Source organism: Aquarana catesbeiana, linkage group LG11 (assembly GCF_042186555.1).
Source record: "Aquarana catesbeiana isolate 2022-GZ linkage group LG11, ASM4218655v1, whole genome shotgun sequence".
Classification (NCBI taxonomy): domain Eukaryota; kingdom Metazoa; phylum Chordata; class Amphibia; order Anura; family Ranidae; genus Aquarana; species Aquarana catesbeiana.
The window spans coordinates 251619537-251647529 of record NC_133334.1 but is presented as its reverse complement, the minus strand read 5'-3'; the positions used below and the strand labels follow the sequence as shown (position 1 = coordinate 251647529).

The window sequence follows — 27993 nt, the reverse complement described above, 5'->3', positions numbered from 1 at the left end:
TGTTGGCTGGCTCTCCCCTGTCTGCCATCCTTTCGGGGAGGCGGGCGGGGAGACTCACTAGTGGCGGAGGTCTATGGACAGGCCACGTGACCTGATATCTCTACCTCACCTAAACCAGATTTGGCTGTTGGTCTGCTAGCCCCTCGTGGCAATGCCTAGAGGGGACATGCATCCCGCCTGCCCACCGTCCTCCAACCCCTCCCTCCTACTGGCCCTTTTCAGTTTATGTCCTCATTCTGTTTGCATGGGGGAAGGGGCCTGTCCAGTGACTGTGTTTTCTGTGTATAGATGATGGTCTTATTGGTTGTATTTTTTTACATGATTTAGAAGTGTTCACCTTTTGGGCCCTCTGTCTTGGTGCTCTGGGGCTCGGTACTAGGGCGGTGCACACATCTACCTCTCCTACATGTCGCCTGCCTGCCTATTGTATCGTCTTGGGAGCCGTCCCTCTGGTGCACCAACACAGCATGGTCTACGTTACTGGTCCTTTATTAATAATGCTGCTGTTTGTTGTTCTCAGTTTAATTTATTGTTTTAATTGTTAGCTTGCCCACTACGCTATGTTTCTCGTTGTTCTCATCCTGTGCATCTCCAAATGTGTTGGTTTCATCTACACCTCTACTGCCCGCTCGGGGCTACTGCCACTGCTCCTACCATCCCTAAATAGGGTGGACTCCTACTTGGGCACTTTCTGTGCTAAGTTGAGGTCCCTAGTTAATCCACTCTAAGACAGATCATCCCTCACCTCTTTCCTCCCCGTTTCTCCTCCTTCCACTCTTCTCTTACCTGTTCCTCTAGTTCCACTCTCTGCCTCTCGCCTAGGGGGGACTCCCCGGCTGGGGTTTTTCTCCACACTCCATAGTGCCCACGTTCTGGCCAGGCTTTGCCATGGGTCTCCTCAAGGTCACCTCCCTCGCGAGGCCTAAACACACCGGAAAAACGCTCCTCAGCTTTTAGCTCGACTGCGGAAGGGTAAGACACAAGGCGCTTTTCTACAGAAACGCACTTTTGCGGTCGTCAAATCCCTAAACTAATGGGGCCTTCCCATGGTATACCACAGTGTCTCTCCTATCTCCAAGTCCAAGGGGGTTAGCATACTGTTGGTCAATTCGGTTCCCTTGATCTTTGAGGTGCAGCAGACAGATGACAGGGGTTGCTTCCTTCTCCTGAAGGGGAGGGTGTTTGACAAGCAGGTCACGTTTGCCAACATCTACTTTCCAAATGTGGATCCTCCGCAATTTTTGTGGAAGCTTCTCCCTGAAATCTTGGAGTTTGCAGAGGGGCTCCTCATTTTTGGGGGTGACCTAAATTTTGCCATGGATCCACTACTGGATGTTTCGCCCGGCTCCTTCCATCTCGCCTCAAGTGCCTGAAGGCAGACCTACATACTATGCGTCTAGTTGACACCTGGAGGTTGTTGCATCCTCAAGACCGTGACTACTTTTTCTTCTCTCTTCTTCGGTCCACCAAACTTATTCGCAGCTGGACTATCTTTTGATCCCGCATAAGGATCTATCCAGAGTAGTGTCTACTGGCATTGACGTTATGTCTCTTTCAGACCATGCCCTGGTTCATCTGACTCTTCCACTGGGTCCTGTGACCCAGACCCCGTCATCCTGGAGGTTGAATAAATCCTTGCTCCAATCGAAGGAGATCTGTTCCGAGCTCCTGACCACTTTGCGAGATTACTTTGCCATCAATATAGCATCGGTCGCGAATCCTTGGTAGTCTGGGAGGCTAACAAGACAGTGGTCCGGGGTACATTGATTAGAATAGGAGCCCGTCTTAAGAGGGAAGGAATTTGTTGCCCTTTTTGCCCAATTGTGTAGTCTGGAGTGTTCCAATAAGACCAGCCTTGCTCGTACCACGTATCAAGATCTTCTTTGGGGTCCGTGAGGAGCTCCTTATGCTCTTATTTCACAAAACAAAGCAAAAACTGGCATGGGCTCACCGTGCGATGTATGAATTCTCTAACAAGCCGGGTACATTGTTGGCACGGGCACTGAGGGGTCCACGCACAAAAACTTACATCCCCCATATCATGGGCTCCTCAGGGCAGAAGCTTCCTCTGATATGGTGGCAGAGTTTCGATCCTTTTTATGAGGGCCTCTACAACCTAGACCGCTCTTCTTCATTGGTGTCCCCTTCTGGTAGCGGTGGCACCCCTCAGTCCTATCTCTCATCCTCGGGCATGCCATCTCTATCTCTTGCAGTCCGAGAGGAATTAGAGGAACCTATCACGGTTGAGGAGATGGGGATGGCCCTGGCCAACTCGAAGCCGAAGAAGGCCCCTGGCCCCGATGGCCTCAACCCAACCTACTACAAAGCCTTCTTTGAGACCCCATCTCGTCCACTGGTCTCTGCCTTAAACTCAATCTCGGTGCGAGAACTACCGTCCGAATGCACGCCTGAATACGGATTTGAAACTATTTGCAAAAATTTGGGTCAATAGGTTGCTCCCACATATCCAGAGTCTCGTTCACAGAGATCAAGCGGGCTTCGTGCCCTTACGTGTACCACGCGTTAACACCGTTCGGGTGGTGAACTTGATCCATGCAGCCAGATCTTCTAATCAACCTCTTCTCTTGCTGTCTACGGACGCAGAGAAAGCTTTTGACCAGGTAAACTGGACCTTCGTACAAGCCACCTTGGAACATATTGGTCTCCGGTCCTCCATATTGAGCTGGATAATGTCCCTCTACTCTAACCCTATGGTCAAGGTCAACGAGACGAGATCCAACTTTTTTGGCATATGCAGTGGCACACGACAGGGCTGTCCCCTTTCCCCTTTGATATTTATACTCACCCTAGAACCATTCCTTTGTACGGTTCGAGCAGACTCTGGCATTGCCGGATTTCCAAAAGCTTTGGGGATGCATACGGTGGCCGCTTTTGCGGATGACTTGATCTTTTTACTAACAGAACCACTTCCCTTCTGAAACTGCTCCAGTCTCTGCAGGATTATAGGGCTCTCTCCCTTTTCCAAATGAACTTCTCTAAATCGTTCGTTCTTAACCTCACTGGGGACAGGGACATTATCAAATCTCTCTGCTCGGCTTTCTCCTTTCACTGGACGACCGACTCAATCTGCTTTCTGGGTGTTGATATCACCTCCAACCCCTCCAATCTGTACGAGGCAAACTTTGCTCCACTACTTACCCGCTTTAAAGAATGCTTTAAGGTGAAAATCCTTGAGGGTTTACAACCCCTTTAACACAACAGGAAATTAAGGGAAATCTCCCCAATGGGGCACAGACAACAAAAACTACATAGACAGGTTTCAACCCTTCCCTTCCTTACTCTATTCAAAATGGGGGGGGATAAAAAAACCTTTTGAGTATACATACACTTTAAGTCCAAATCCAGCAACTGTTTCCAAAGACTTCCTCACATTTGCTGTTCCTGTGACCAGGGCCAGGACAAGGGGTGGGCTCGATAGGGCACATAGCAATAAAAATCTGATGACAGTTCTTCCCCCTCTCCATGTTGAAATATATATAAAAAAAAAGGTTTTAGCTAGAGTTGGGCTTTAGAGTTGGGCTTTTTACCTCTTTAATTGTGGTCTCAATCTTCTGGTAAGCCCAAAACCCGGCTGTGTACTAGGATCACCTCTCATATACAGAGAATGTATCATTGTGTCCTAACCCGGCTTAGAATATTGTAACGTGTAATTAAGCCTATAGGGGATGACTGCATTTCTTCCGTGGACAGGGGTTGGGGGAATATTTGACCACACTGGTAAATAAATAGCCGCCTCTTGATGTAAGATGTAAACCCTAACTGGATGACATTTAGCCCTCCTTCACATTGGAGCGATTCGATTTGTCATGCGATTTGACAGGCAAGTCGCAGCCTATTGCCGGCAATTGCACCGATTCAATTGGTGTGACGCCAACTTTGCGGCACCGCACTGATTTGCAAAAGTATTACTACTTTTGCCGATTTTGCATGCGACTTCAATAGACATTTGTGCATGAAGCCGCACAGATGTCTTTCAAGTAGCACCTGAAATCGTGCTACTTCGGGTAAAGTAGCACAATTCCAAAGTAGAATCGATATGAACCAGGGCTTAGGATCCATTTACACCAGGTGCGCTAGGCCGGTGTTGGGCAGCTATTCCGGCACAGTCCCACCACATCCTCACTGCTATTTAGCACTGCACTATTTTAACTGGTAATTGCACGGTCATGCAACACTGTACACAAACAACATTTATATCAGTTTTTTTTTCACACAAATGGAGCTTTCTTTTAGTGGTATTTGATCACCAGTGGGTTTTTGTTTTTTATTATATAGACGAAACAAGACTGAAAATGAAAAAAACAAAAAAAAAAACTATAAAACATATCCAATAAAAAAATTAAAAAATAAATTTCTTTATAAATTTAGGCAAAAATGTATTTTGCTGCATGTCTTTGATAAAAAAAACAACCAAAAAAAATCTCAAATGCATATATTAATTTTTTTTTTCTTTTTAGCATGAAACTTTTATATCGTCTACAAATGATGGTGTGTGCATATATACTGGAATTTGTATTTTATTTTTATAGTATACTAGTAATGGCGGTGATCAGCGACCTAAAGTTGGTGGGCTATCCGACACTAACTGACACTGGGTGGGATCTGACTAATTGACACTGACATCACCAGTGACCCGAATACAGTGATCAGTGCTAATACTATACACTGTTACTGTACTAATGACACTGGCTGGGAAGGAGTTAACCTATAGGAGCAAGCAAAGGGTTACTAAGGGATGTTACTGTTTTTGCTCTCTGCTTTGCAGGGTGAACAAAACCAGCCATGCTCTCCGTAGAGAGCCCTGTGTTGTTCACCAACACAGGGCTGTTATCTGTCATTCGCTCAGCAGATCAGCATAAATCATTGGCTGCGACCCACTGATCGGCTTGTGCTGTAGCGAATGACGGCACAGCCGGGGCGCCGCCTGTGAACACCCTCTACCTTCCTTTTGTTTGAATCTCAGTGCTGGATCACCAGTTTTTATATTGAACTTTGATATTTTTTATATGAACTTTGTAGATTTCAAATAGATGAAAATTACTTTTCAAATAATATTTCATGTTAAAGCCTATGTATGATTTTAGTGACTGTGATTACTTATTCTATATTGTTTTTTGAGCTCTTGTGTTTCCATAGTGGAGCTGCATGGAAATATATACAGAGGCTGCAAATTCTTACCCCCTTCCTAAAATACTAGCTGCCTGGCAATCTTTGACTTTGATGCTTTTAGAGTCACTGACTCTGTTTAAGCATGTAGCAAGTGAAGTCAGAACTCCTTATCTGCGTATTTGTTCCGTATTTGTTGCTTAAAAAGTGGCTGTAAACCCTTACATATACTCAGTGAAGTGACTGGCCCCAGTGATACTCAGAGATTAAACAAATACTCCTACGTATGTTGTACCTGTTTATCGGCAGTCTTCTCTTCTCTACATCTGTTCAAAGTCCAGATTTTATTACAGGAACAGAGCTGAGGTTGTCTATTACAGGCTGTGTGCTGTAGATCCCTCCCCTGTCACCTTGTTTCTCTTGGTGTCAGGAAAACTTTGTCAGAAGTGACTAATGTAGATAGCAGAGGAATGAGGCAGCAGACAGAAATGACACTTGGTGCTCTGGATTGAGACAAGTACACACTATAGAGGGATTTGCTTTGTTCATATTTCATGTCTGAGGTTTACAACCACTTTAACTTTTTCCCACCAGCGTTATTGCCAAAAGATGGCTACAGTGCAGGCTTCCAGTTTTGGGATGGTGTCCATGGTCATCCTCCCAGGACCCCCCCCCCATGTGCCGCCTGGGGCGTACATCCGGTTCTTTGTGACTGATGTGTCCTCGCAGATCACGGTAAAGGAGCAATCACAGCAGCCCTTTACCATGTGATCAGCTGTGTCCAATCACAGCTGTTCACATGTAAATAGACTTGCCGGTCATCGGCAGTCCTCTCCTCCCACACTGTGTCTGTGTGAGGAAAGAACAGCCAATTACCGCCAAGACTATCAGTACTTATACACTAATAATCAGGGCACTGATCAACTATGCAGCCTATCAGTGCTGCCCATCAGTGCCAATTAGTACTGCCCATCAGTGCAGCCTCATCAGTACTGCTCATCAGTGCAGCCTCATCAGTACTGCTCATCAGTGCAGCCTCATCAGTACTGCTCATCAGTGCAGCCTCATCAGTACTGCTCATCAGTGCAGCCTCATCAGTACTGCTCATCAGTGCAGCCTCATCAGTACTGCTCATCAGTGCAGCCTCATCAGTACTGCCCATCAGTGCAGCCTCATCAGTACTGCCCATCAGTGCAGCCTCATCAGTACTGCCCATCAGTGCAGCCTCATCAGTACTGCCCATCAGTGCAGCCTCATCAGTACTGCCCATCAGTGCAGCCTCATCAGTACTGCCCATCAGTGCAGCCTCATCAGTACTGCCCATCAGTGCAGCCTCATCAGTACTGCCCATCAGTGCAGCCTCATCAGTACTGCCCATCAGTGCAGCCTCATCAGTACTGCCCATCAGTGCAGCCTCATCAGTACTGCCCATCAGTGCAGCCTCATCAGTACTGCCCATCAGTGCAGCCTCATCAGTACTGCCCATCAGTGCAGCCTCATCAGTACTGCCCATCAGTGCAGCCTCATCAGTACTGCCCATCAGTGCAGCCTCATCAGTACTGCCCATCAGTGCAGCCTCATCAGTGCTCATCAGTGCAGCCTCATCAGTACTGCCCATCAGTGCAGCCTCATCAGTACTGCCCATCAGAGCAGCCTCATCAGTGCCCATCAGTGCAGCCTCATCAGTGCTCATCAGTGCAGCCTCATCAGTACTGCCTATCAGAGCAGCCTAAAAAATACTTATTTGCAAAAGTTTATAACAGAAACTAAGAAAAACGTTTGTTTTGTTTTTTTTCAAAATTTTCAGGTTGTTTTATTTTTTGCTAAAAAAAAAAAAAAAAAAAAAAAAAAAAACTGTGGTGATTAAATACCACCAAAAGAAATCTCTACCTGTCTCAAAAAATGATAAAAATGTCTTATGGGTACAGTGTTGTATGACTACGCAATTGTCATTTAAAGTGTTTGGCTTTGGCCAGGAAGGGGGTAAAAGTGCCCGGTATTGAAGGGGTTAAAGTATTAAAGCCAAAGAGGTTAACAGCTAAGAAAATATTCTTTTGAAAAGGCCAGCAATGGTGGGCTGTTGTGTTTTTCAGAGTCCTTCTCCTGAGCTGCCACGTGAGCCCACGGCTTGGCTGCAGAGCTTTGAATTGTAGGGCTGAAGAATGTGCCGGACCGTCATTTTCATTGTCTGTTGTGTGTTTATGTCTTTCAGGATCTGGTAAACACCGGACTCAGCGCTCTCTTTTTCTTCATCGCCTCTGTAATTTTGGCCTCGCTGAACCACAAGTCTGGGGCGGAAATTTCTGCAGCGGTAAGAGAACGGCTTTCTGAAGTCTTTCCAGCGAGAAGTGAATGTGCGCTTTAAGCCAGATTCTGCTGCCTGGTCTCCTGGTCCAGACTGCCCCCTTCCCGTCTTTTTGTATTCTTTGTGTGGTATTAATAGCTGTATTAAAATACTATTATTATACATCTCACCCGAAAACAGGATTTCTTTTTCAGGTAGACATGGGTGAGCTGCAGCCTTTTTTTACGTGTGTGTGCTTCCCAGGGAACTTGACCACTCCGGACACAGCACAGCCTCCGTTCCTATCACCTCCTGAACATCTCTTTTTAGGAGTTTTCAGTTACTGTTTGTGCTGGCCTAGCTCCTCCACCTTTCATTTCAGGTTTAAACAATACATCAATGTTTAGAAAAGAAAACAATAACATAAAAGGCTGACATATAGGCAGACCAATTAGAATAAAGTACAAACTTAAGGGGGTAGGGGTGACTTTATCTAGAATCGCTGCACCTTAGTGCTAAACATAGGAGTATACTCTTATACAAACTCATAACTAGTAGAGACAGTTCCAGGGTTTCAGAAAGAGAGAATAGGGGGTGGTAGGTAGCCCCTTAGACGGTGGATGTAGGCATTTCTCCACTAGGGTGAGTGGGTTCGCTTCGCTCGCCACGCTTCGGGCACGGCCTCGCTTTGCTCGGCTCTTTTAGATTCCCCCTCTAGGTCCACTTGGATGGTAGGGAAGGAACCTGGACCCAGAGCGCAGGCGCCGTGTACAGCTGATTGTCAATCTTGAGCTTCGGCTATCTCCGGCGGCTGTTAGTAGTTCGTACTGCGCAGGTGCTGCGCCTGCGCAGTACAGGGGGGAACTTATCCGCCGAAGGAACTTATTCGGCAAGACACCGGCAATGTGAAAGAGTATTCTATGAAGACCTTCCATCGGGTGAAGAAACGCTTGGTGGTTCCAAGGTTTTGTAGCATAGCATCTAGCTTTTCCAGGTACAGGAGTGATTTCAGATCTTTCTTTAACATGGATAGTGATGGGCTGTGTGTAGAGGTCCAGGCCCGCAGGAGGGCCCTCCTGGCTGTTAAGAGGCATAGATGTATCCATGGGGTCAGGGGTATTGGTTTCCTGTCGGTCGGGGTGTTAGAAACTATAAGGGAGGCGTAAGTGAACAGACAAATCAGCGGATCTTTAGGTAGTTTTGTAGATGTGATGCCGTGAATGTATTGAATTATTTGGTCATCTACATATCTTTTTATGTAGCAGTCAAGAAAGGAGTGATGAGGAATACTATAGAGAAGCCGTTCTCAATCACGGACCTCCAATTTGATGGTGCCTGTATGGATCTGGGGCCCACACCACTTAGCAGAGCAAGCAGCAAGACACCATATCTTTTTAGCGGTCTGTAAGAGTGCCATTCTTCCCACTGATCAGCAATGTAAGGGACATTTTTCCAATGGACCTCTGATAGATTGGCCTAATCGGAGGTTCCCCAAGACCTGATTTTTTTTTAGGGGAAAAAGACAGAGGCTGCAAATAGAGTGGTCACTGAAGTGACAGCTTTGTGTCTGCTGGTGCATATGACCTCAAATCCAAGATGGCAGTGCTCAGCAGCAGTTTCGGGGCGTTCAAATTCTACACAGGGGTGACTTTTACAAGTAAAAAGCATGCGTAAAATTTTAAATGCACATATATTATGGGAAGATTGCTGTTAAAGTGTTTGTTAACCCCAAAAAATAAAAAAATATGTATCCTGCCTCTTTAAAGCATGTTATACAGCACAGTGCTTGTGCTGTGTAATTTGGACCTCTGTAACACCTGAAAAACCTGGCTGATCCTGCTAGTTTCCCCCCTCCTCTCTGTAAACTGACCACGGTAATCATGGCTGCTGAGCCCTGACACCGTGGTCAGAGTGCGTGCCTCTGTCATCTGCAGCCTGCTCTTCTGTGTCTGTCTCCTCCATCCCCCTCCCCTCTCTGCATGTCACCTAGTGACAGTGCCGCCCCATCCCCCTCCTGCTGCAGGAATAACCAATATATCTATATACTATCCGTTCTGTCTCCTAATACAGTGCCCCCCTGTCTCTGTGTTTATTAAAAAAATACCTCCTTTACCATATCTCACGGCGGCTCCCGGCGTTCACGTGACCGGCCATGTCTCGTCTCTCCTCTCTCCTCTCTTCCTCGTGTCCCGCTGACATCAGTGGAGTAATCTCTGCCCCTCCAGCTGCCTCTGTCAGACAGGCAGGGAGGAGACACAGCCGGTTAAGTGGGGGCCGGAAGCCACTTTGAAATACGGTAAAGGAGAAATTTTTTAATATAACACAGACAGGGGCACTGAATTAAGAGACATAACGGATTATGTGAATATATGAAAGTGGGTTAACAACCACTCTATATTAAATGGTCTAGTGACAGGGTCTCTTATATACCCAGAGAAGTGACTGGCCTTTAGGTGACGCACAGAGATAAAACACATCCTCCTACATAAGTTGTACTTGTTTATCTGCAGTCTTCTCTACATCCGTTTAAAATCCAGAATTTATAAAGCTTGTCTGAGCTGTCAGAAAAAAGGGGGCAGAGACCTGAAGTTACGCTGAAGTGACTCATGCTGATAGCAGAGTAAGGAAGCAACAGACAGAAATGACACTTAGTGCTCTTAATTGAGACAAGTAGACACTATAGAGGGATAAGCTTTGTTTATATTCCATGTCTGAGGTTTACAATCATTTTAAAGCTTTGGAGCAATCTACTTGCAATGCTGAAAAAATGTGTGTATAGTGTTTTTTTTTTTTTTTTTCTTACCCAATGAAGGATTTGAAGTTCTGTTTGTCCAGTCTTGTTTTCAAGATATGCCTACTAGCAAACCATTGAAGCCACGGGCAATCAGCAAGCAAGCCAGGCGTCCAGCATTTTGTATGTATGCAGAATGTTGTAAATGTCACAAGGGGAGTGTCTTAAAGTTATATTAAAGTCTGTTTTTTTTTTTTTAAAGTAAAAATAACAAACCTTTTATACTTACCTGCTCTGTGCAGGGAATTTGCACAGAGCAGCCCAAATCCTCCTCTTCTCGGGTCCCTCTACGGTGCTCCTGACCCCTCCTTCCTGTTGAGTGCCCCCACAGCAAGCAGCTTGCTATAGGGGCACCCGAGCTGAGCCACAGCTCCCTGTGTCCATTCAGACACGGAGTTTCAGCCCGGCCCTGCCCCGCCCCCTTTCTCTCCTCATTGGCTGACTGACTGACTTTGACAGCAGTGGGAGCCAATGGCGCCATTCTGCTGTCTCAGCCAATGAGGAGGGGAGACCCAGGCAGCCGAGACACTCCTACAACATCGCTGGATCTAGATGGGCTCATGTAAGTATTGGGGGGGGGGGCTGAGGGGGCTGCTGCACACAGAAGGCTTTTTATCTTAATGCAAAGAATGCATTAAGATAAAAAAAACCTTCTGCCTTTACAACTTCTTTAACCGCTTGCTGACTGCCACACACAGATGTACGTCGGTAGAATGGCACAGGCAGGCAAATGGGCGTACCTGTACGTCGCTTTGAATTTGCTGCCTGTCGGGCGCGCACCCGCCACACGCCGCGGGAGCGTGCCTGCGGGTCCCGGGAACTCGATGTTCGCTGGCGGCCCGCGATTGTGGTGAGGAGAGGCAGAACGGGGAGATGCTTTTGTAAACAAGGCATTTCCCCGTTCTGCCTAGTGACATGACAGAGATCAACAGCTCCCTGTCATCGGGAGCAGTGATCGCTGTCATGTCAGTGGTAGCCCATCCCCCCCACAGTTAGAACACCTCCCTAGGACACACTCTTGATCGCCCCCTAGTGTTTAACCCCTTCCCTGCCAGTGTCATTTACACAGTAATCAGTGCATTTTTGTGGCACTGATCGCTGTATAAATGACAGTGGTCCCAAAATAGCGTCAAAAGTGTCCAATGTGTCAGCCCTAATGTAGCAGTCATGATAAAAATCGCAGATTGCCCCATTACTAATAATAAATAAATAAATAAATAAATGTGCCATAAATCTATCCCCTATTTTGTAGACGACTTTTGTGCAAACCCAATCAATATACGCTTATTACGATTTTTTTTTTTTTTTTTCTTAACCAAAATTGCTAGAAGAATACATATCGGTTTCTAAACTGAGAAAGAAATTTCGTTTTTTTATATATATATATATATATATATATATATATATATATATATATATATATATATATATATATATATATATATATATAGATATATTTTTTGGGGGGATATTTATTATAGCAAAAAGTAAAAAATATTGCTTTTTTTTCAAAATTGTCGCTCTTTTTTTGTTTATAGCGCAAAAAATAAAAACGGCAGAGGTGATCAAATACCACCAAAAGAAAGCTCTATTTGTGGGAAAAAAGTTTTGGCGCAACGTTGCACGACCATAATTGTCAGTTAAAGCGACGCAGTGCCGAATCGCAAAAAATACTCTGGTCAGGAAGGGGGTAAAATCTTCTGGGGCTGCAGTGGTTAAAGAAAAAACTTGCTGAAGAATATGGAAGCTGACATTGCTGACCTTGCCTTCTGAAAATGCTCGTGTCCTGGCTGTTATGCTGATTGAGTGGCCTAGTCCTGTTTGTGTCACTACAACCTGAACAGATATGCCGATGAGGGATTCCACCCTCTGCCTGACTTTACTTGCTGCTTGCTTGTTCCAGGTCAGAGAGCCATAACATATGAAAGCCGTTGCAACAGCATAATAGTCTGTTAGCATTTTCAGAAGTAAGTCACTAATAGCCGCCCCATTATTTCTATTTGTAGACATTTCATCTAACCAGTTAACTGGACTCTGGAAGTATCCAGCTACTTGCAACAGCCGCTCACATGTGGATTTCCTGTTAAACAGCTGCATTGTAATACGCCAGATACAGGAGTCTCTGCTGCCCCCTAGTGCTTTTTTTTGTTTTTTGTTTTTACAGATGAGCGCCACGGCTGTTAATACAGTTTTAGCTCACCTGTAGGTAAAGTCGAAAAATGGGAAACAATAGGAATAAAATAACTAGGTGGACCCACTCCCAGTAAACTTCGATTTAAGAGCTTTTTAGTGTAATACGCATTGGAGGCCTCTCTCCTGTTTTTTATTACCTGTATTGGTTTTTATGGATTTGTATGAATAAAGGAGTATTGTTGGAGGTTATGGTCAATCTGCTAATTAAACCACTTTTTAAAAAATTATGTTAAGCTCCCAAACAATAATATATTTACTGAAAGCAAAGGCCCTGGAGAATAACATGATGATAGCTGCAGTTGTTTTTTTTTTTTTAATGTTGCACAATAATTGTGTAACTTTATCAAAAGCACATTTTCAGCCAAAATTACACTAAAATGAGTTTTAGTGCCCACTAACACAATAGAATACATTTCTTTCTTTGGTAAAATATAAAAGATGGGGCTGTGTCGAGAAAATAGGCACCCGACATGTCAAGCCTTAACATTTTTGTGTGTCCGCGACATGATGAGCAACTGTGGTATCTAAAATTGTCCATAGGCAACGCTTTAGTTGACTTTCACAGGTTTTCAATTTAGAGCTGACTGTGAATTATGCCTCTGGAATTATTTGTGGCAAAAGCGTTCATGGCAAAACCTCATGTGTGTGGCACAATCATCGTTTACATACATGAACAAGCCCTATGTTTTTATTAGCATTCAGGTGTGTGTGGATGGTGACAGGGGTCTTTTTTCATTTCATTTTTTTTTTTTATAATTGTAATTATATTTAAGTTATTTTACACCTTTTTTTTATTATTTACATTTTTTTTACTTTATTGATATAACAAGCCCCCTATGTGATAGCATTGGGCAGATGACAGATTCTTTTTATTAGAGGTCTATTAGACCCCCCAATGTCTCCCCTGTTTGCCACTGCATTTAATCAAGCACAGCTTGATTAGCTGCTTGCCCAGCCAGGTACATCTCTGGACCAGGATTTCCTCACTTCTGGGTTCATTCATTGCTTCGATCTCCACCCTCTTATTCAATGTACTGTAAAAGTGATCCCAGATGACTTTTATATGACAACCAAGAGTTGGTTAAAAAAATATCAATACCAAGCTCTTCTTAGCTGCAGCCTTGAGCTTGTTTTTTTATTTTCTTTTTGTATCAGAAAACTTTATGAAGTTTAACAATGAGACAAACTTGCAGCAGTGGTACATTGACTATATCAAAAACAGCAGACACATTGGAGAGAGAACACAGCAGACCTCCCAACCTGCAAACACTCATTTCAGGGAGCTGGCACTCCACACCCGCCAACAGCCGAGGGAGAGAGAGAGAGAAGGAAAAGCGGCTGTCAGCTGAAAAGCTATAAAGGGAGATCGGTGTTCACAGCTGTCCCTACCGCTGCATCGGTGCAATAGAATGAGTAGAACACATGAGAACAAATGCATATCAATACTCTGGTATACCTCAGAGTAACTAAAGGGTATTCAGTGCATCTCAGTGTAGACACTTAAAAGGAGAGAATGAATAAGGATGAAAAGGAGGACTAGAGGAGAGAGGAATGGAGATGGGGGATTGGGGGGAATGGAAAAAGGAGGAACAAGAGGATTAGAAGAGTGTGTGTGTGTGTGTGTGTGTGTGTGTGTGTGTGTGTGTGTGTGTGTGTGTGTGTGTGTTATCAAGCTATAAAGGATCTGGTCTACTTCAAGTCAATAGCTCAGTGGTGGCCATCATAGAGCAAGCCAGCTATAGAGTCATTTACCTCGCCTCAACCCATTCAACTCGTATTTTCATAAATTTATTGGGGCAGTTATATCCGTAATACCTTAGTTTATATAATAGTAAGAGCTTACTTTAATCCCTTGGCTACCAGGATGCTTGTAACCATACCTTGGTAGACAAGGGTTTAATCCTGTTTTGCCAGACAATTAATCCTGTATCTCAGTGACCAGCTGGATCTGCACCCAGGCATACTATGGGCAACGGTGGACCAACCTGAAGCAGTATCTTTTTTTTTTTTTTTGGCTGGCAAAATAAAAAAAATATGTTATGCAGTCTTAAGTAGCTTGAACACAGCAGTTTTTGCTGTTCTTTAACAAGCCAAGTTGTCCAGAAGTGTCCGAGTTGGGGCACACCATATTTCTCTCTTGTCTATTTCTTTTCAAATACAGTGATATATTTTTTTATTATGTTATTAAATCATTGTGTTTAAAGTAATTTTAAGATTATCTGTCTATTATAGGTTTTTGGCTTTTTGGCCACCCTCTCCTACTCTGTCAACACCTACCTGGCGCTGCGAAAATGGAGATTCGGCAACCGGTCCCAGAACGTGCGTCAGTCCAGCGACTACATGAGGGCACGCAGCGAATCCCGTGACGTAGACTGCCGCCCTGAGATTCAACGTCTGGATGCCTGAGCGGCCAAGGCCAGTGGAAATTTTAACGATGAATACCAAGTGACTTCTCACCAAAGGCCTGGGATTGGCCCAGTTTTGTAAGAAGGCAGCAGGCATGGGAAAAGTTTCCCAACTTTGACATGTGTTCATATTCCTGGACTAGGTCTTACATTCCTGATGTTGTAAGGGAAGGTAGGTGACCACCTTTGTGGCAGAGCCGCGGAGTTCCTCGGTATGTCGTCGATATACCTTGCCTCAGACAGTCTGCTAAACAGGATTCATGAAGGGACAGTCGTATTGGTTTAATATAGGGCTGCACGGCACATTCATTAAACCAGAGAAGGAGGAAAATGAAGTTATTTTTATTGTCTATAAAATTAATCCACATTTTTAAAATTGTCGCCTCGGACGTTTTAACCATGCATTATTTAATGATGACATTTTACTGATTTTCATGTAAGCATTAATAATTTAACAGTGGTTAGTTTTTAAAGATCAGTTTTCGTACTATTTGGATAATAGTTTTGCTGAAATGAACAGCTCGTCGTGCTCATAAGTCTAAAGTGGCTAATCGTGATTGGAAAACTTTGGAACGGTTCAAAATGTATTCCAAGCAGATGAAAAAAGTTCCATTTATTCTGTATAAATATTTGCTGAAGATTGCTAAAGATATTTTAAACTGCTACATGTAATTATTTGTATTCCTACTTTTATGTTTAAACTGCCTTCATCCTCTGCACACCAGCTGGAATTTCCAACCCGGCTGGCAGTTCAGTTTTTCTGCTGCCTAAATGAAAGCGAGAGTGAGTGACGTACAATTTTATGCGCAGCTTAAAACCTCAACTGTACTTTCAGTTTAATTCAGTTAAATGCATTCTCCACGCATCAAAACAATTCATTTTTTTTTGTTTAGAAAGTAGCACAATGGTTAGAAAAGCCTGCCCCCTGCCAGCATGCTACAGAAAAGGATCCTTGATGTCTGTGTGGAAGCAGTGGTCTCTCTGCAGGGGTCCCACACTCCCGATGGAGTCAGAACTAGAGCTCTCCAATCAGCAGGGAGCATGAGTTTTTTATTTTTTATTTTTTTGTGTGGATTGTAGCATTATGGATCTGACTCAGCAGAGAGAACTACTTCCATATAGAGAACAAGGGTCATTTTCTACAGCATGCTGACATAGTAGAGACTTCACTACCCATTGTGGACACTTTCTAAAGAAAACGATTTATAAGACTTTAAACATTGACAATAGTGTCAAATTGGAAGCATTTAGAGGTGTCTGCAAATATGGCGGTTAATCTTTGGCTAGTTTTCTAGGATTCTTATAGATCCTAGGCCCCCCACTGTAATAATCAATAGGGTGGTTATTTTATAATGAAAGCTCCACTTTAAGACAAAAGTATCATGAAATGTTTTTTTTTTTTTTTTTTTTTTTTTTAGGTAATAATTTACCTTTTGAAAATCTGTGTAAAAAGAAATGTATTGACATTAATGTGTATAGTCGCTTTTGTAACGTCGTGATCAAATTCATATTGCATCACACACCTGTAGAATATATCAGAATGGACCAATACAAATCAGTTCTTTTATTTTTAAAAATATTTTAATCTTGTTAATGGGAATTTGGCATTAAAAATAATGAATATATTCTGACTACAGCAGGTAAATTAGAATAAGTTGAAGCTCAAGCTAAATAGAACTGTGGTCTTCCATTAAAATGATATACACTATATTGCCAAAAGTATTGGGACCCCTGCCTTCACACGCACATGAATTTTAATGGCATCCCAGTTTTAGTCCGTAGGGTTCAATATTGAGTTGGCCCACCCTTTGCAGCTATAACAGCTTCAACTCTTCTGGGTTGTCCACAAGGTTTAGGAGTGTGTCTATGGGAATGTTTGACCATTCTTCCAGAGGTGTATTTGTGAGGTCAGGCACTAATGTGGACGAGAAGGCCTGGCTCGCAGTCTCCACTCTAATTTATCCCAAAGGTGTTCTATTGGGTTGAGGTCAAGACTCTGTGCAGGCCAGTCAAGTTCCTCCAACCTAAACTTGCTCATCCATGTCTTTATGGACCTTGCTTTGTGCACTGGTGCGCAGTGATGTTGGAACAGGAAAGGGCCATCCCCAAACTGTTCCCACAAAGTTGGAAGCGTGAAATTGTCCAAAATGTCTTGGTATGTTGATGCCTTAAGAGTTCCCTTTCATTGGAACTAAGAGGCCAAGCCCAACCCCTGAAAAACAACCCCGCACTATAATCCCCCCTCCACTAAATGATTTGGACTGGTGCACAAAGCAAGGTCCATAAAGACATGGATGAGCGAGTTTGGGGTGGAAGAACTTGACTGGCCTGCACCCCAAACTCGCTCATCCATGTCTTTATGGACCTTGCTTTGTGCACCAGTCCAAATCATTTAGTGGAGGGGGGATTATAGTGCGGGGTTGTTTTTCAGGGGTTGGGCTTGGCCTCTTAGTTCCAATGAAAGGGAGCTCTTAAGGCATCAGCATACCAAGACATTTTGGACAATTTCACGCTTCCAACTTTGTGGGAACAGTTTGGGGATGGCCCTTTACTGTTCCAACATCATTGCGCACCAGTGCACAAAGCAAGGTCCATAAAGACATGGATGAGCAAGTTTAGGTTGGAGGAACTTGACTGGCCTGCACAGAGTCCTAACCTCAACCCGATAGAACACCTTAGGGATGAATTAGAGTGGAGATTGCGAGCCAGGACTTATAATCCACATCAGTGCCTGACCTCACAAATGTGCTTCTGGAAGAATGGTCAAACATTCCCATAGACACACTCCTAAACCTTGTGGCCAGCCTTCCCAAAAGAGTTGGTATAGCTGCAAAGGGTGGACCAACTCCATGGACTAAGACTGGGATGCAATTAAAGTTTGTGCGTGTAAAGTCAGGCGTCCCAATACTTTTGGCAATATAGTGTATATTACAGCAGGGGTCTCCAAGCTTTTTAAACAAAGGACCAGTTGAATGTCCTTCAAACTTTAGGGGGGTCGGATTGTGGCCAGTGGGGGTAAAAAATGTCCCAGCATCAGTGAGAATACACATGGCCTTAGGGTTGGTGGTCAGTAGGAGGAGGTGTAGTGTTCCATCACTGGTATTAGTAGAAGAAGAAATAGTGACCCACTGTTGGTGTCAGTGGGAGGAATAGTGCCTCAAGGGCCAGATAAAGGCTAGCAAAGGGCCACATACATCCATGGGGCCACAGTTTGAAGACCCCTGTGCTACAGCACTTAATTACATGTGCATCTGCACAGTTTTCTTTCAGTCCCCCTGCAAAGTCCCTCAAATACCTGTTAATCCTGTCAGTGAGGTCAACCTAAATCAGCTTCTCATGATGGTGTGGCAACAATGCTGCACTGCTCCTGAATTCAGAGCAGCATTGTCACTCTCATGGAAGCTGTGCCTGCTTGCACTACAGTGGAATGATAGATGTTGCAGAGAGCACAGCTATCAGCTTTGTTATTGCTGATTCCAAAGCCTTTAGCTTGTCAATCGGCACCTGGCTACACCTAGTCCTGCTCACTGCTTTCTGGATGGACTGTAAGCTGCAGTGTCTGGGAAGGGGAACAGGTGAGATCCAAATGAAGGAGGATTTTGCTCAGTCAGGGGAGGTTAAAAACAATGTGTTTACTTTATGAGTCTTGTGTGTCACATAGGAACTGAAACTGGTACTTGTTTAGTCTGTTACACAAACTGTAAGCCTTTAGTTATACCTTAATGTCTGTGATGTTATGAAGAGTTAAAGGTCTATGTTGCACCCCTGGATTATGTTGCCCCTTCTTGGGGTCATTACTGGTCATACAGACTATTAAGTCTTCCCAAACATTTAGGTCTGATGGTTTCATGGACATGAAAGGAAAACAAAGACTTTGAGCCTGATCATCTTTTTATAGACTCCAGCTAATCATGAGGTCCTTGGTGAGGGTGGTTCTTGCTGTGTGATTCCTGGAGCGATATAAGGAGGGTACTTGGGTGTTAAGCCCTGCGGAACAATTCACAGGGATTTAATCCCAACCAAAACTGTTATTATAACTTTAAAAGGGGTTCTTATGTTAGATTTTTTTTTTTTAATTGCAAACTAAAGAGAGCGTGGTCTGCCCGATCTGCTGATGTTTGAATAACTAGGCCTGACTCAAATTATGCAAATTTCACAGAGATCGTTCTGCTTGGTCAGCAATCTTTCATGCTAACAATCCTATAATGTGTTTACTTGGTTCACAGTGCTGTATAGGTGTCCCTGCTCCACCATTGGTCTCCTTCATTGTGTAGCATAACATACAATCTACGTGTAGAGCAAGGTTACATCTCCTATCAGGGCCATAGATAAGGGGGTACTACAAGTCCTCCTGTAGGGGGCCCGGGCCAGCAGGGTGGACCAGGCAGCAGGGTGAATTGGATGTGGGCAGGGATATTGTGATCAGTGTGGCAGGGGGGCAATTAATGGAACCAATTCCCTGTATGGCTCTCTCTGCAGCAGCTGAAAGCTGGCTTCTTCTCTCCCTTCCAATGGCTTTCAGCTGCTGCAGAGAGAGACATAAAAAGGATCTGTTCCAGTAATTGGGATATGACTTCATTTTTTTTCAGCCTCTCAAAGTCCTCCTTTTCACACTAGACCTTTCTTCAGACATATCCATTTTATGCCGATTGGTGAAGCTCTCAACTGCTATACTCAAAATAGCAGCTGTAACAAAGATGTATTTCTTTATTTGGCTGGGGTGGGCCCAGAATTAGGCAAGGTCCCAGACTGCAGCGTGGCCCAGTTGTTATGCCGCCATCTTCCTCTGTGGGCATGTGTGTGGCAGGCCAGGCTTAGCTTGGCTTTTTCAGCTTTACAGATGTTCCACTCACCTGAGTGAGCTATCTATATGTACAGTCAGATCTCTAAAGGGTTCCCAGTATTGTGTGTAATGCACTGTCAAGTGGCTTCTCCATTTGGATCTTTAGAAGAATCAATCTGCTGACCACCATAGTTTTATTGGGGAGGCTGTAATGGCCATTCCAAGGATGTAGAAAGATCTTCCTGCTGGGACCCCAAATAGCTGCAGAAATCCACTGGTAGACGGATCCCTTCCAATAACACAGAAATCCATTTTAGGTTGAGTTACTCTTTCGAAGTAGCTCGGCATGTAGTCATTTAATACATCTAATATTGTAAGTACTGTTGTAGCATTTGCATTTGTGAAATAAGTCAGAAAATGTTTTATATAAGCATATTAAAGCGTATCTGTCCATATTGTCACATATTTAACTTCTTCCAACACTCCATCAATTCCCCTCTGTGGGTGTGGACATGGTGTTAGTAGAAGGTCTACAGGGCCAGTAAGGCTTTGGGTTCAAGCAGTAGTTTCTTCTGCCCGGTTGCCATAAAACAATTTTGTGTGTATTTATCAATGATATAGAACGCCCTACATGTGAATAAAGAGTGGCCTGTTTCCTTCTTGGCCTCTCCCTCTACAGATAACCAGCATGATGGATCTCCCATCAAGCGTACAATTTTTTACAAGCGTGCACCTGTGTGTGGGTATTGCGTCTTCAAACCTTTTGATAAAGGCTCTTACTACCCCCGTAAAGGGGGCTGGTTACCCGAACACTTCTAACTGCATGCAGACAGCTCAGACAAATGCCCGCTATTTTTCTTTGCAGATAAGGTCATTTGCTGATCAGACAATGTCATTTCTTCCTATGTTGTTACTTTTTCTAAGATCTTTCTTAGAAATAATGTTATTAATCTTTGCACACTCAGTGATTTTTCTTCATTTTGTGTTTGCAGATACAGTATATAGTTAATGTGTATCTAAACCAAAAAACCTAAAAATTTGATATATTGTAGCTTACCAGTCCTGCAGTGTGGCTGCATTTGTTTTTTATCGGGGAGAAAAATTTTAGCAAGTACAGAAAATACCTGTTGATCTTGCTAGAAGTGTAGTGTCCTTGTGAACGGATATATCAACTTTATCTTCCTTCCAAACTATCTTCTCTAAACTACTAATTATCCCCGTCCCTACCCCATGTAATGGCAATGAAAAGAGCCCCCTTTCACACGGGCTGTCCAATCAGGTCTACCTGTCAGTTTTTCAGGTGAACCTGATTGGACTCTGACAGCAGTGGATGTCAGCAGTGACATGTCCGCTGACATCCCCACTATCCGATCCTGTCTGCAAAATCCAAACGGATGGTGGTCCTATTTTCCATACGTCTGGCAGATCAGATATGATCGCATGAAAACGGACAGACGGTCCATTTTCACCCAATTTCCCCATAGAGAATAGGGGAACTGTGTCCGTCTCCGCTCTGCACAGTAAGTGGAGACGGACCTGTCATCATCCTCCGCTCTGCACAGTAAGTGGAGATGGACCTGTCATCCTCCTGCTCAGCGGAGAGATCCTGCTGAGAAAGCGTATTCTGCTCTACGGAGGCTCCCATGTGAAAGGGGCTAAAGACACGTTTGAAGTCAAGCCTGGTTGCCAACCATGGCTGCCTCCATAGATACATTGGAGTAGGTAAGTGTAGCCACCCAGGGACAGGAATTTATTTGCAGGATTAACCATTGAAAAAATCCCATTAATAAGAAAACTAAATGCAGAAACCTGAACACATTACATTTTTACATTTGGGTTTAGATTTGCATTGATTAGAACGAGCTCTCCAAGTAGTGCAGAAATGGGCCAACCTGGATATGAAAAAAAATGCCCTGTGTCCTGTCTAATGTATATATTCTAAATATTCATGGCATTCAACCTGTCTATCACCAAATTCTGTATGAACATATGTGAGTAATATAACTTGGAATGGATGTATAACACCATCTTGCAAAACTAGTATGGGCCTACAAACAATATAAACACTACAAATACATTGTAAGAGAGGTACCAGAGGAACATCATCTCCATAATTGTAAAGTGAAGTATTTCTGTGCTGGGTGTAAAAAAAAAAAAGGAGTACTTTTTGACTATTTCCAGGTTTGAAATTAGAAGCAAATATATTAGCGGACCAAAGGATTTATATCCCTTAAAGCAGAACTAAAGCTGTTGACAGCACTGACATCTTCTCCTTGCTTGGGTGCCAGGTCTTCAGCCTTCTTCATTGGCTGGGGAAAAAATGACCAAACTTCCGCACATGTGCATGAAAGTTCATGACTGAGAAGGTGAAGATGGTGAACAGATGGGTAGTTTGTTTTATTTGCAGAGGAGTCGTAGTATGTCTCTTCTACACCAAAAACTTACACCAGCTTCCATATCGACCCCAACTTAATGTGATTGTAAAGTCTCTTTTTTTTTTCTATTAAAATAACAAACCTGTTATACTTACCTGCTCTGTGTAATGGTTTTGCATAGAGCAGCCCCGATCCTCTTCTTGGGTCCCTGGCTGGAGCTCCTAGCCCCGCCCTCCTCACGAGTACCCCCACAGCAAGCAGCTTGTTATTGGGGCACCCCAGCCGAGCTGCAGCTCTGTGTATCCATTCATATACAGAGTGGAAAGGCGTGTGGAACCGGAAGTGGCACACGAGGGACGACCCGTTGCCTTGGTAACGCATTTTGGAGCATCAATTAGCTTCTTTGTCAAACCAGATCTGGTTTGACAAAGGAGCTGATTGGAGCTTTGAAACCTGTTACCAAGGCAACAGATTGTTCCCTTGGCGTGATGTCACTTCCGGTTTCACTGTGGTATCGGAAGCCTTTCCACTCCAGCTGACGAGCAGCTCTTCAGCTCATCCAACTTATCTTGCAAGCTGCTGCTGCTGACACCTCTCCCTTGAGTCTAAATGATCCTCTATAGATGTTACTGCATTAACAAGCACTCCTTTCATGGTTCTATGCGAGTGTTCATTTGGGTGCCTGATTAAGTTGTTTTTTAATACTGCACTTAGTGGCGCGCCCTCCCCCCACGTGTTGTTCCATTGTTTTTCAGAGATCCATTCCTGTCTCTGGGTGGAGCTGCCTGCTTAGTGTCACGCTTTTCATTATGACTATATTCACTACTATGGACTGTTATGAACTCTATTAGCCCCTTTACCATATGGACGAACTGGGGAGTGAATTGCTTCACACCTGGGATTGCACTGTATACTTTGTATACTTTGTGTTTTATTTCACCATCAGCATAAAGTGTGTTGATGGGGGAATAGGGTCATTTTTTTTTTTTTTTATTCTATCCACTGGTTGAATAAATAAGAAAAACAATAACGTATGGGCTGCCTTAGACTTTATTTCTCCTTTACCCCTATAACACACCCTTTTATGTCCTGAAAACAAAATTCTAGGTGTCTTCTCGATGCACTTTTACCAGTCAAGAGTCAGTCATGTGATCACGCTGACAACCAATCACATGGATTAAAGGGGTTGTAAACCTTCAAGGTATTTGAAGGTATTGCTGTATTGCTGCAGCCCCCCTCTAATTTCCTGTACTCCCTCTATTTTGCGCTGGGGATGAGCACACCAGCAAAAGCCGGTTTCTTGGGTCCTGTTTGGATGGATTGATAGCAGTGCACCCATTGACTCCTGCTGCTGTCAATCAAATCAAATGACGCGGGTGCCGGAGGGTGGGGCGGAGTCCTGCTTTCTGTGTGAATAGACACAGAAGCAGGACACGGGAGCATGCCCACACCGGTGTCCACGAAGGAGATCGCTTCTCCGGGGCACACGAGAAGAGGAGGAGCCAGGAGCGCCGCTGAGGGACCCCAGAAGAGGAGGATTGGGGCCACTCTGTGCAAAACCAACTGCAGAGCGGAGGTAAGTATGCCGTGTTTGTTTTTTTTAAAAACCCTGAACCTTTACAACCCCTTTAAGCCCTTATAAATGAGACGTCTTTTTGCACCCAAACCTGCTCACATTCCTGTTAGATAAGCTATAAGGAATGTTACCTTTTATTAGATCACTGTGACACTGTAAGCGTGTGCTCTGCCTTGGAATTAGCACCACTCCTGAGCCCAGATCAGAGAGTAGACATTGTACTGGTGTCAGTGGGAGTAAACAATGCATCTTTGGGATTAGGAGGAGGAATGGTGCTCCATTGCTGGTGTTCGTGGAAGGAATAGTGCCCCATTGCTGGTGTTCGTGGAAGGAATAGTGCCCCATTGCTGGTGTCTGTGGAAGGAATAGTGCCCCATTGCTGGTGTTCGTGGAAGGAATAGTGCCTCATTGCTGGTGTTCATGGAAGGAATAGTGCCCCATTGCTGGTGTTCGTGGAAGGAATAGTGCCCCATTGCTGGTGTTCGTGGAAGGAATAGTGCCTCATTGCTGGTGTTCGTGGAAGGAATAGTGCCCCATTGCTGGTGTTCGTGGAAGGAATAGTGCCCCATTGCTGGTGTCTGTGGAAGGAAAAGGTGCCCCATCATTGGTGTCAGTGGGAGGATGAGTGCCGCATAGCTGGTGTCAGTGGGAGGAATAGTGCCCCATCATTGGCGTCAATGGGAAAAGCTGTGCCCCATTTTTAGTGTCAGTGGGAGGAATAGTGTCTTCTAACAATGGAAGGAAAAGTGCTCCAAGGGCTAGATAAAGGCAAGCAAGGGGCCACATCTGGCCCCCGGGCCGCAGTTTGGAGACCACTGGCCTAGATTAATGACAGCCTCCAACCATCGATGGGAGCCTCTGATATGGCAGGGGATGGCTGTACACACAGGTTCTCTTTAGCAGATTTCCTACAAGGAAATAAAATGTTATGCAACAGATGAGATCAACTAAATGTATTTCCATATTTTTTTCATAATTTCAGGATCAGCCCACCCAAAAGTAATATGTTAGCTATAGGTGGAGCTTTAGTATTGGATTCGGCCACCCCCTGTCTTTTAATGTCACGGATATTCCAACAGTGATATCTCTCTGTTGCAATAGTCTGGAAGGAGAAGCCTCTATGAAATGTATGTAAACCAATTTAATATATAAATACATGTACATTTTATATAGAAGTATGAAACAAACACAATACTTTTCCAGATCAATTTTCCCTTCATTTAAATAAAACAAACGCAGGAGGTCGGTGTGAATAAGGCCTAAAAGTCCATTTATAGCGAAATGTCCATCTTTCAGGAAGGAAATGGAAAAGCGCACTTTAGAGGTTGCCACTATAATCCAAGTAGGGAAGGTAAAATAAAAATATCAAAATATCAAATCAAAATTTTGATATTTTATTTTACCTTCCCTACTGGGATTATAGTGGCAACCTCTAAAGTCCGCTTTTTCATGATTCTGTTTACCTAATTGGATGTGGTGCCACGCATTGCGTTTTCTGTCTCCATCTTTTCCCCTAAATGTCTATCTTTGTTTACACTAGCTTTGGTCTCTGGATCGCTCTTCAGAGAGCATTTGACAGGTGATAAGGTTGCATTGTATCACCTCTTCACTGCCTGCTTTAACCCCTTGATCCCCGTACTAGCATGTCGCAACCGCGCTACGCCCACAGAACACGACCCATTCAAGCGAAAGGGGCCGCTCTGCAAGCCCCCCACAACTGCATGCAATGCACACGGTTATGGGGCTATTGCAGAGCAGCTCCATCCACTTGAATGGGTCACTTTTGGCTGGTGTAGCGCGGTTGCGGCACATTAGTCGAGGGATCAGAGGGTTAAAGCAGACAGTGAAGAGGCAATACAAAGCAACAGGGGGTATAATTCCTACTGAGGCATGTGTACACCCCCAGGCCTCTGCAGCTAAAGTGGTAACGTTTGGGGTGCGGTAAAAGCATGGCTCAACCGCAGGGTTTTACCGACCCTCAGCAGCTAGTGTGACTGAACCTTTAGACTACTTTCTGACAACCTGCTGCTCAGTGTGACTGCAGGACAGACAGAAATGTCCCCCTAATACATGAAGTGGATAAACAGATCTACTTTAATGCAGCACAAAGCCACACCATGGTGTAAAGCAGGGCCAAATCGCATACTGTAGCTATACAACTTTTGGAAACTATGGACAAGTTTTTGTTTGGAGCCGGAGTTCTTCTCTTTTTACCATTGTCCTGGTTCTGTGACTTTCACAAACTTACTTTCTATTCTGCTGTAACATCATTCCTATACTGACTTAATAGAAGAACATTCCTCCCCACATGGTGCTTCTACCCAACCCTTCCATTTATTTGTAAGGCCTTTTTATGTGAAGGTTCTCGTCTCTTGGATGTCCTCATTGTCTCATGTAGATCTGATTTCTAATGGAAAATCTTTGTAATTGTCTCACCTTGTGTGCCTTTTGTATCAATCTGCACTTGTCAATCATTGATGATGTCTTGTAATTTTATGAAGATTCTGTGTTCGTGTTTCTTCAGTGTCGGTACAATGGAGATGATTTTTAATCTGTTAATAAAAGATCAAATACACCTTTTGTCTGTCTTTTTTTTTTTAATGGTCCAAGTTGGTGAATCTATAATTTAACATAAAAAGACTCTGTCACTGTGCCGCCCCATCTGAGCTATATACATTATTACCAAAAGTATTGGGACACCTGCCTTTACATGAACTTTAATGGCATCCCAGTCTTAGTCCGTAGGGTTCAATATTGAGTTGGCCCACCCTTTGCAGTTATAACAGCTTTAACTCTTCTGGGAAGGTTGTCCACAAGGTTTAGGTGTGTGTCTATGGGAATGTTTGACCATTCTTCCAGAAGATGTCATAACATACTATATGCACTGCTATTAAATCCTGCATTGCACAAAGCACAATGCAGCTACACCCTCCATTTTTTGGTGCGGCACTTTGTGCACCGCTAGTAGCTCCTCCCCTTCGCCCTGCCTAAATCTCAGACTTACCAAATCCCAAAAAATCACAGCTATGCTAATCACATGCCTACCCTGCTTTTTGTTTTGCCTCTGGCCAGTCTGTCCCTATTTACAGTCAGTGCAAGGAGACCAGCAGAGGCAGAGAACATACACCAGGAAGGTCCCACAAGATCACGGCGCGCTTCCAGGTCTACATGAAACTTGATTGTCAGATCCAGAGCTGCGCAGTGATGCTGAGCCAAGCACAGCGGAAGCTGGGAGTGGGATCCCAGTTGCAGAAGATGAACCAGTTTGCACCAAAAAAAACACTATTCCTCCCACTAATGCCAGTGCTGGAGCATTGTTTACTCCCATTGATGTCGGGGCATCTTCTACTCACACTGACCACAGGCCGACCCCCCTCAAAGTCTGAAGACAATAAACTGGCTCTACACTTAGAACATTTGAAGACCCCTGGTGTACAGAATGCTCCCAGGCTGCCATAATATAAGGACTGGACATTTTCATTTTTTTGTAATATTAACCACTTCCCGCCCGCCATGTAGCAAAATGGAAAGTGGTTCTGTTATACTAACTGGACGCCATATGATGTCCAGCAGGACAAGCCGCAGCCCACGGCACATGGCAATTGGTGGTGTGGTGCGTCAGTCTGACACACCGCCCACCGTTCTCGGTAAAGAACCTCTGGCGGAGGCTCTTTACCACGTGATCAGCTATGTCCAATCACAGCTGATCACAGTGTAAACAGGAAGTGCCGTGTATCGGCTTTTCCTTTACTCGCACTGACAGGCACGAGTAGAGGAGAGCCGATGGTCTGCGCTGACAATCAGCGCATTGATTATCAGTGCAGACACATCGAGGATGCCCACCAGGTATGCCCACAGGTAAGCCCGCTAGAGCCCACCAGGGATGCCAATCAGTGCCCATTAGGGATGGCACTCTCTGCTCATCAGTGATGCCTATCAGTGCCGCCTACGCGTGCCCATCAGTGCCACCTATGAGTGCCACATATCAGTGCTGCAAATAAGTGCCTTATCAGTGCCAATCAGTACTGCCTCATCAGTGAAGGAGAAAAATGACTTATTTACAACGGTTTCCTATTGAAAGTATCTCTCACAAAATGACATTTTTGTTGCAGAGGATGCCCAAAATCTGACTTGTATCTTAGGCAGACTTCTGGGAAAATTGGTGAGCCAATCACACAAGCAGGAAATTATGTTTCTGGGGGGGGGGTGGTCAGTACACATTCTGGGTACAGAAAACTCCAGGTAGTCATATTGCAATGTATTCTCCGAAAATTACATTGGCTGCATATTGAAAAGGAAAGGTAATTTTTAATAACATTCAATTACAAAATGATTTGTTTCGCAATCCTATGCGCTATATTATTTTTTTCTTTATTTGCTATTTTTTTTCCCCACGAAAGTGGAGTTACCCTTTAAATGTATTTATTTTAAAACATCATTTTTTTATTTATTTGCTATT

The 27993-nt window shown here is 44.1% G+C and overlaps 1 protein-coding gene and 1 long non-coding RNA gene across 2 annotated transcripts in view; both read left to right on the top strand.

The window, feature by feature from the left end:
* Positions 1 to 16666, top strand: part of CMTM4 (CKLF like MARVEL transmembrane domain containing 4) — a 61067-nt gene extending 44401 nt beyond the window's left edge. The window contains exons 3-4 of the mRNA XM_073605574.1: positions 7340 to 7438; positions 14628 to 16666. Coding sequence (XP_073461675.1) covers positions 7340 to 7438; positions 14628 to 14801 — 273 coding nt within the window. The 3' untranslated portion in view covers positions 14802 to 16666. The remainder of the gene's footprint in view (positions 1 to 7339; positions 7439 to 14627) is intronic.
* A 929-nt stretch (positions 16667 to 17595) lies between these two features.
* Positions 17596 to 26109, top strand: LOC141112612 (uncharacterized). The gene is made up of 2 exons (XR_012236623.1): positions 17596 to 24094; positions 24128 to 26109. It is a non-coding gene; the product is annotated as an uncharacterized lncRNA (long non-coding RNA).
* The last annotated feature ends 1884 nt before the right edge of the window (positions 26110 to 27993 follow it).